Source organism: Camelina sativa, chromosome 12, assembly GCF_000633955.1.
Source record: "Camelina sativa cultivar DH55 chromosome 12, Cs, whole genome shotgun sequence".
In the NCBI taxonomy this organism is placed as follows: Eukaryota; Viridiplantae; Streptophyta; class Magnoliopsida; order Brassicales; family Brassicaceae; genus Camelina; species Camelina sativa.
Window position 1 is genome coordinate 22,529,400 of NC_025696.1, and position 10,324 is coordinate 22,539,723.

The window sequence follows — 10,324 nt, forward strand, 5'->3', positions numbered from 1 at the left end:
ACGCAACGTCGAGCACCGTGATTTCCCCGAAGCTTCTCGCCGGATCTTCGTTCCTACAACCACAAAACTCGATCCCAAGCCACAAGAAAGCTTCCTAACGTCCCTAGCAACGATCTAACAAGCCTAACATCACACAACAAGCAGATTAAAGAATCCTCTAGCTTAGATAAGCCATGGTCATGCACTTACCTTTGCCACAGAAGAACTAAGCCTCAAACAATCAAGAACAAGCCTCTAGGAAGCTCCTACAACGATCCCAGCTACAGATCTCACCAAGAAACGCCTCAAATCTCAAGAAAACACCAAGAACTTTCAGGAACTCTTTCTCCCTTCTCTTTTCTCTCAAAAACGGCCACACACATTTAATGAGACAAAAGACACGACCCTAAGGGTTTTTCCCTTTCTCATCTGACCGAAACGCAGCGTTTGACTTAAGTCTAAACGTAGAGAATTGAACCAGCATCGACCGATGCTACCACTGCATCGATCGATGCACACCCTATACCGGGATTCCGGTTCGCGGGTGTTACAATTTGCTAATCATATATAATAATATGCTCAGAGAAAACAATGACATATCTTATGAAGTTGTTTATACACATATACATAATAGATGCCAATTTTATAGAAATTTTTTCTTTGCTCGAAAGCATGAAGTTCTATAATGTCGTCGATGCATTGTAAACATATTCTTTTGGTTTAATTTTGTATCTAAACTATAATCATATTTTTATTTATTTTACTAAGGAATGGATGCGAAAAATTAAAAATAACTTTAACCAAAAATAAATAGTAGTAAATTTGATAAAAAATTTAGGATAATTATATAACAAAGTGAACTAATGCATGGAGGTTTACAAGTCCAAAAAAAAAATAGACAGCCTTCCAAAGTCTTTGCTTTGATTCTTTAAAAATTGAACATTCTAATAAAAAAATGACAGCACTTTAAGATACCACTCCCATTAAACATAAATTTCATTATAATAAATGTACACAAAAGATATTTTAGTAGTCATTTTAAATAAAGGAAAATTAGGTTTCAAAACGTTTTTAAACCTTTAGTAACTACTTCATTATAAATACAGAATGAGGTTCATAATTTTCTAATCACCTATACAGATCATTTCTACTCTTATAACGTCTCATCTTTCATCTTCTTCCTTCTTTAAAAAAACAAAAATTGCCTGAAAAAAATCTAGTAGCATACATAGAGGAATTGAATCCGACATCTAATCGGATTAGTGTTGCTGTCAAGTTACTCCGTTGCTGAACACCTCATCTCATATTTAGACAACTTAACTTTAAGTGTTTGATTGTGGTTGATGAGAAGGTATTTTAATAGATATGTGTATTTTCGGTAAAAACATTTTGATAACTTTTTGTTATGCATGTTTTCAATATACTTTTTGTCAAATCTTTCTCTAATGTGAAAAACTTTTACAACAGGGAAAAAGAATTGAAGCTAAAATCCAATTTTGGGATTACTTTGATCATTTCGTAGATGTGTTGGAAGAAGGACAATGGTTTCTTCTTTATAAGTTCGAAGTTATGGAAAATCAGCAAACTTTCAAGAACTGTAACAATCCTTTCCAGATATTGATCACAAATCAAACTCGCATCAGCCCAATACCTCCTAGATGTCCAAGCAACTTTCTTCATCTAACAGATGCAATAACGCTTGACAATGCTACAGAGGATGAGAAAAATTGTTGCGTTGGTAAATATATCTGATACTTAAAATTACGTATAATTTTAATAAATTTAATATTAGGATCTTACTCATCATATTTAGTTTTGATTTTATTTTTTTTGCTTTTTATAATTGATGGTAGATTTTTGTGGGATGGTGGTACGAGTCGCACCACGTCTTACTGTGTACTTTCTAGATCGTGAAACTGGTTACAATGGTTATAAAGAAGTTGTTCCCTTTACAGTGATTGACATCAATTAAGTAAATTAAACTAAACAAAGATTTACAAACATATTTAGATTTTATTATTAAGAAAATATTATTAAGAATCATATGTATTGAAGCCAATCACTTTTTTGTGTGAAGTGGAGAAGAGATTCAATGTGTTGCGGTAGGTGATACATGTTTGGTATTTGATTATAAATGGGAACAAATTACTGCATGTCCTTCATATAGTAGCGAACCAGTCATGTGTCTGCTTATGTTTTGGAGAAGCTCTGTCTTTGACGGTATAAAAAAATTTTAGTTTCAGTTTTAATATAACGCATATAAGGTAAAATTAAATGTATTAATCTTTAGTAGTTAATTCTTTAGGTAATAAATGCTTAATGTCCCAATTTAGATGTTCTCATCTTATACTTGGAAACAAAGTCAGACAATTCACGACAGATCCTGCTCTGTAAGTTCATAATATTCCTATATTTTTAGCAGTATTTCTTTACAATAGATATTTTTTAACATATTTTTCCGTTTTCTGCAGTATCGCTTTTCATGATACATCAGATGATGAAGATTATAACGGAGAAGATTCTAATGAATCAGTGTAACAGCCAGATTGTTTGTTACAAAATTTTATCAAATCCTTAAGTTTCCTTTTGATTAGTATAAGTTGTTCAATAAGTTGTTGTAATTGTGAACCATTAATTACGGCTTTATAATCGTTATTTTCAACCCAAATATAATTTCTTGATTTGAATTACAATTTAATATATGTTTATATATGTAAACTTACATTTAAAACAAACCTTGAAAGTCTTAACATATAAATTATCATATATATATATATATATATATATATATATATATATACGAACCTTAAAAGATTTCGTAAATATTCTCTAGTAGTTATGACTATATATAATGTCACATAATTTTGTGATTAACCTTTGAAATATTTTTACTATCCCTCATTAAGCGTTCTCTCATTAGTGCTACGAAGATACCTCTGAAAAAACAATCAATCAGTGTTTTTTCTTTTGCTTAGTTGTTGACGATGAAGAAGAGGAAAAATGATGAATTGAATCGTATTCAAGTAAAAGAAGGCGACCCAAAAAATCGTAAAGTATCCACGAAAAATCAAGTCCAAAGTCCAGTTACAGTTTCAAAGACGCCTCAGACTATAGTCAATATTAATTCTGTTTCTGGTAGAGTTCTAAATGATATTACTAATCGGCCATCTTCTCACGTACTTTCTTCTCCAAGTACAAGTAACACACCTTCTGGTATTGTTCATCTCAATTTCTTATTTACATTTTTATTTATTCAATATATAAACTATATTAACTTCACAAACTAAATCCCAGCATATTTTTAATTTTGTGATTTAGGTGTAGATTATAGGACACCATCTTCCACCTTTTCAAATGAAGGCATATGTAACAAAGAGAGTCGCTGTAATATTTTTAATGGTAATTTTAAAAAATCTAAAATTCATTTTTTAAATTAAGATTATTAGTCAACTTCTTATTACTATGATCATTACATTTTGAATACCCGTGCCAATTATTTTTTTTCTTCTGGAAGTAAGCCCAATTTGGAAAAATGGACGTGGAAACAAACTTCCAACACAAGGATTCACTCATCTACCACTCCCATAGTTGACTCTATAGCAAAAGTGGGACGAAGAACATCAACTCCATCAGGTCTATTAATCTAACATATTTTTATAATTATTTTTATTTTTTTATTATATAGAAAACTAATTATTTCAAACCTTATAACTTATAGACAAACTGGTTCCAAATAACTATCAGAGTTATCATGCAAAGAATTACCGGTACAATCCAAAACTTTCAGATGTTACTAATATACCGGAAAGGAATAACAAACACTCAGCTCAGGAAGAGATCAGTCCAGATAGCACTATAACTAGAGGTTATTTGTAATATGTGTAACCCATTATTTTAACTATCTGAAAGTTTTTCCAATTTTTATTAACTCCACATTTATACACAGATCGAGTGTCCACTCAAGCATAAAAAAACAATATTTTTAGAAGAAAGGTTTCAAGCGTTTCTAAAATGACAAATTTAGACGAAGATGAAGACAATGAATATGAGCAGGTTGACTCAGATAGCGGTATAATTTCTTCATCCAATAATAAAAGTCTATTATCTATTGTTAGACATTTATATATGAAAATAATCAATCCATGTTTTGCAAATATTGAAGAAGAATATGATGATCAGGTGTTTTATTGTATTAGTCAAGGAGAAGATGACTCATCATCATCTGAATATGCTGATGATGATGAACATGTTGTTGATCAAATTACACCACAACTTTCATCTGCTAATGATGCTAAACTACGTTACGATATGCTGACGATGTTTGAGGCAAGTTTTAAAAAAGTTTTCGGAACCGCAACTATTACTACAAATAAGACAATTAATTTATGGGCAGGTATAGTTTTATTGGTTATACTTTAAGTATATTTATAAACAAGAAAAATTTGAAAGTTGGGGATGATACATTAAATATTTGCAGGATATGCAGATGATGGTGATCCTGAATATAGTTGTCCTCATTGTGGTGCAATTTTTGGTATGGAGAGAGGTTGCGGAGGACAGTAAGAACTAATAATCCAATCTATACTGGATGTTGTATGAAAGGACAAATTGTTCTACCTATGCTAAAAGAGTCTCCAGAAATGTTATGGAATCTACTAACAAATAAAGATGATTTGTCACGTCACTTCCAGGAGAATAGTAGACCTTACAACATGGTTTTCTTTTTTACATCTTTGGGTGACAAGGTAGATCGTTATGTTAAAAAAGGACGTGGCCCATCCATGTTTGCTTTGCAAGGTGAAAACTATCATTTGATGGGTTCTTTAAAACCAAAGGCTGGTGATTATGCAAAGTTTCAACAGCTTTATATTGTTGACACTCAAAATGAAGTCCAAAATAGAGTGAATATTATGAGGTAATAAAACCAGAGAATTATTCTTTTTTAATGGACTATTATATATCTTATAATTTACTGGTCCAAAAGTTGCTAATGAGATATTTTTTTAAAAATGCAGCAAAGAAGGCCGTGAACTCAAAGTCGATAGGAAGAAAAAATTCAGGCCAGACCTTGTGGAAAGCTTCATTAAATTGTTGGACGATGTTAATCCTCATGTAAAAGCTTTTAGAATGGCTAGAGATAGCTTTGATATGGAGAAAGAAAAATCAAACTTCCATATGAGGATTATCTCAAGTCGCAAAACTGATGGTAGGGAATACAACATCCCTACGGCCTCTGAAGTTGCTGCACTGATTACAGGAGATATTGATGCGAATATGGATAAAAGAGATATCGTCCTTCAAAAAAGAAGTGGAAAATTACTAAGAATTCATGAATGCCATGTCGCATATCTAGCCTTACAGTATCCTTTGCTGTTTCCAAGAGGAGAAGATGGCTACAGACTTGGTATTAAGAAGACAAAGATAACAAGAGGAAGGAAATCAAAGAAACAGTCAAAGAAAAAGAATTCAAATAAAAAAACTCAGAAGGATGTAAGTATGAGGCAGTGGTTTGCGTATAGGCTTCAAGAAAGGAAAATTGAGAATCACACCCTTCTAAGATCAAAGCGTTTACTAAAACAGTTTATTGTCGATGCCTATACCATGATCGAAACAAATAGGCTAAGATATTTTAAAAAAAACCAAAAGAAAATTCCAAGAACATACAAGGAAGATTTGAGGAAAGCAGCCGAAGCTGGAGACGACAATTTAAACAATCAAGGAGACTCTTTCATGCTACCTGCTTCTTTTACTGGAGGACCAAGGTATATGAGGCAGAGCTACCTTGATGCAATGGCTACATGTAAGAAGTTTGGGTTTCCAGACCTCTTTATTACATTCACATGCAATCCTAAGTGGCCTGAAATTGTAAGATTTGTGAATGAGAGGAAGCTAAAGGCTGAAGATAGACCAGACACCATTTGCAAAATATTCAAGATCAAGCTTGAGAATCTAATGGGTGACATCACAAGAAAAAATATTTTTGGGAAAACAGTTTCAGGTTTTAATTCTTTAACCTTTTTTCATTTTTAATTAAACATTTACACTTTCTTTTATAACATTACATATTAATATATAACAAGACATCTTACTATTTTGCAGCTATGTACACGGTAGAGTTTCAAAAAAGGGGTCTTCCGCATGCTCATATTATAGTGTGGATGGATTCCAAATGCAAGTTTCCTACTGCAGACGAAATTGACAAGTTGATTTGTGCTGAAATTCCAGATAAGGAAACAGATCCAGAACTCTACAATATAATATCAGAATGTATGATTCATCGTCCATGTGGTGCTGCTTACCCATCATCTCCTTGCATGGAAGAAGGTAGCTGTTCAAAATTTTACCCAAAACAGAATGTTAAAACCACCAGCATTGACAAAGAAGGTTACCCGGTTTAGAAGAAGAAATGATGAGCGTTTTATCGAGAAGAATGGTTTAAAATGTGATAACCGATATGTTGTCCCTTACAATCGGTTTTTGTTGCTTAAATATCATGCTCATATAAATGTGGAGTGGTGCAACCAAACAGGTTCAATGAAGTACTTATTTAAGTATGTTCATAAAGGTAATGATCGAGTTGGTGTCATTGTTGAACCTCATAAAAAAAAAGGAACTGAAGAAGGTCAGAAGAATCTTCAAAATGAGAATACGCCAGCATCAAAAGACGAAATACAAGATTACTTCGATGGCAGGTAAATAAATTGTATTCAAACAGTTCAATTTGTGTTTATAAAATTCATTCTAAATCAGCTTCTTTCCCTCTTTTGAAGATATGTATCTGCGTGTGAGGGTATGTGGACGATTTTAGCTTACCCAATACATTATAGGCAAACCGCTATTGTTCCACTCACTTTCCATGAGGAAGGCAAACATCCTATTTATTTTCGGGAAGGTGAGTCTGCACAGGATGTCATGGATCGTGACTCTCTTGATGAATCTCAGTTTCTCGCTTTATTTGAACTTAATAAGCGTGATGAAGAAGCTAGAAAGTTATTATACGAAGAAATACCAAGCAAGTTTATATGGGATGGGAAGGAGAAAGTTTTTTTCAGAAGAAAAACAAGAGCATTTGCTATAGGGAGAATTAAATACGTTCCTCCGACAATAGACGATGCATATCATTTGAGGGTCCTTCTCAATTCAGTCAGAGGTCCTACCAGTTTTGATCACATTAAAACTGTGAATGGTGTCATACACAAATCGTATAGTGAAGCATGTTATGCTCTTGGTTTGTTAGATGATGACAAAGAATATATTGAAGGTATCAAAGAAGCACACTTCATGTGTTCTGCAAAGTTCGCTCGTAAAATGTTTGTGAGGATGCTTCTGTCCGCCGTGCTAAGTGCTCCTCATATTGTGTAGGAAGAAACTTGGACTATGTTATCTGAGGACATATTAAGGCGTAAAAGAGAAGAATTAAAACGACCAGGTTCATTACATTTACTATCTTTTTAAGATACATTTTTAAAAAAAAGTATGTTAGATGTAGTATATAAATTAACAAATCTTATTTTACAGAGCTTACATTGAGTGATGAAGAATCTTTTGTCTACAAGAGATAAACAAACAGTTGAAAAGAAATGGTTCTTCACTTGAGTTTTTTAAGACTCTGCTCCAGTTACAGAATGACAATATTCCTGTCTTAAACCAGTTAATAGCTGATGAGCGTAGATTCATCAATCAAGCTGATTTAAAAAAGAATCATCTGGAGTGGTTAAATATGCTTACTGAAGAGCAAAAGAAGATATATGATGAGATCATAAACTCTGTTATCAAAGATAAAGGTGGAGTATTTTTCTTATATGGTTTTGGTGGAACTGGTAAAACATTCCTTTGGAAAGTTTTATCTGCAGCTGTAAGGATCATGGAGAAATCGTTTTAAATACTGCTTCTAGCGGTATAGCCTCTCTTTTATTAGAAGGTGGCAGAACAGCTCATTCAAGGTTTAGCATTCCTCTTGAAGTTCATGATACATCTATGTGCAGAATGTCAAGGTCTTCTGATCTAGGTGAATTATTCCAAGAAGCCAAGTTGATTATTTGGGACAAAGCTCCAATGATGAGTAAATACTGCTTTGAGACTTTAGATAGAAGTTTGAAAGATATAATGCGTCATCCAGAAGATAAACCTTTTGGAGGAAAGGTCATTATTTTTGGTGGTGATTTCCGTCAGATACTTCCTGTTATTGTTGGTGCTGGTCGAGAACAAATTCTTAACTCATCTTACCTTTGGAATCAGTGTAAAGTGTTAAGGCTAACAAGAAATATGAGGTTGCTGCAAAAGATAACTCCAAATGAAGCCAGGGAGATTGAAGAGTTCTCGAAATGGATTCTTGATGTTGGAGAAGGAAGACTCAATGAGCCAGATGATGGAGTTATTCATATTGACATCCCAGAAGAATTGCTTATCACATAAGTAAACTCTCCAATTGAATCGATCGTTAATGCAGTGTATGGTAATTCGTTACATACTCCCAATGATTCCAGCTATTTTCAAAGCAGAGCTATTTTGTGTCCTACAAATGATGATGTCAACACTATAAACGACCACATGATATCCATTTTAGAAGGTTAGTAAGAGTTTAATCAAAAAATTCTCTATATACTGTATACTATATGATGCTTCTTTATTTTGTATATTCAATTATTCATAGTTTTGTTTCAATCGTTGATTTTGTTACAGGTGAGGAAAGGATTTACTTAAGTGCAGATAGTATTGATCCTGCAGATAAAAGGAATAAAGACAATCCTGCATATAGCCCGGATTTCCTAAACTCAGTTAGGATTGCAGGAGTGCCAAACCATGCTCTTCGTTTGAAAATTGGTTGTCCAGTCATGTTGTTACGCAATATTGATGCTCATGGAGGTCTAATGAATAGAACAAGACTACAGATTACACAAATGGCTGATCATGTTATACAAGCAAGAATCATCACAGGTACGAGAGTGGGTAAAATTGTTCTTTTACCAAGGATGGTATTAATACCATCAGATACCCGTTTGCCTTTCAAAATGAGACGTAGACAATTTCCGATAAACGTTGCTTTTGCAATGACTATCAACAAAAGTCAAGGTCAGTCTCTCTCAAATGTTGGTTTATACTTGCCTAGACCGGTTTTCTCTCATGGCCAGCTATATGTAGCCATGTCCCGTGTAAGCAGTAAATCAGGATTGAAAATTCTCATTACTGACCCAAAAAGAAAACCTAAAAAGAAAACAAGGAATGTCGTCTTCAAAGAGGTTTTCCAAAACATTTGATCCACAAAAATGCATAACTTCCAGTCTGATCATAACTTCGTAAGACTCTGTTTTTACTTTGTTTCCATTCTTTTAAATTAAATAGATTTGTTCTTCCATTAAATTATTTGATCATATATTTTTTTTTGGTTTTGCAGGGTTTCTTATTTAATTTCACCTATCAAATAAATTTCTAAATCCTTATTTTTGTTTACGTACTCCACAAATTACTTTTTATCATGCTTATAGACATGTTGAGTTTCGTTTATTTAATTTGATTCACATATTTTTTATCTTTCAAACCCTACTACTATATTTTATTAATTATTTAACCATGAATGAATTATATATAATATCAGAGAAGTTCAATAAATAGGCACATTCATTATATTCGTTAGAAATTTGGTTTAATCCAATTTTCCAAGCTTTAAAATTTATAATTTTTAAAAATATTTACAAATTTCTAATAACAAAATATTAAGACTACATATACTACAACTACTACAGGAGAATGAAGAAAGTTGGTTATTAGATACCCTTGAGGAGAGGATAGAGGCCAGAGTTAATTATATAAGAATGGAAAGAGGTCTATGTCAATGTCAATATCATGATAACTGTAATCAAATGTCAAAAAGAAGTACACACTAATTTGAGGACCTGGTGAAAACGGCAAAAAAATCTGAATTTGACTATAACTTTGTATTAGTAATTTCAAGTCATAATAAACATTATGACCCGTTTGACAAAAAAAAATTAAAAAATAAAAAATAAAAAATAAACATTTTGACTCGTGCTATAGCACGGGTTACTACATAGTATATCAATATAAGTGATTGCAGGATACATCATATGATATGAACTACCACCTATCATTGACACTACAAGAAAATTGGGTTTTAATAGCATCTGAATAACGCTATCTATCAATATCATAGCGTTTTAACAAACGCTATATCTGCGCCCGTCATTATAGGTCAGACACTTTATATAGCGTTTTTTTGTTCTGCTATCGTATTCGCGGCTACCATAGCGTTTGTGCGTCTGCAATTAAATATTCTATAACAGCGTTTTCAAATTGTTGTTTTAAATATTAATATAGCATTTATATA

The 10,324-nt window shown here is 32.6% G+C and overlaps 2 protein-coding genes across 2 annotated transcripts; both read left to right on the forward strand.

Annotated features, from left to right (window-relative positions):
* On the forward strand, positions 3,991-8,394 carry LOC104733757. The gene is made up of 9 exons (XM_010453309.1): positions 3,991-4,048; positions 4,142-4,305; positions 4,457-4,513; positions 4,725-4,894; positions 4,995-5,935; positions 6,079-6,303; positions 6,509-6,671; positions 6,750-7,289; positions 7,833-8,394. Exons 1-9 carry the CDS (start codon positions 3,991-3,993, stop codon positions 8,392-8,394), a joined length of 2,880 nt encoding a protein of 959 aa, XP_010451611.1.
* Positions 8,530-9,236, forward strand: LOC104733758 (ATP-dependent DNA helicase PIF1-like). Its single transcript, XM_010453310.1, has 3 exons — positions 8,530-8,548; positions 8,662-8,916; positions 8,971-9,236. Exons 1-3 carry the CDS (start codon positions 8,530-8,532, stop codon positions 9,234-9,236), a joined length of 540 nt encoding a protein of 179 aa, XP_010451612.1.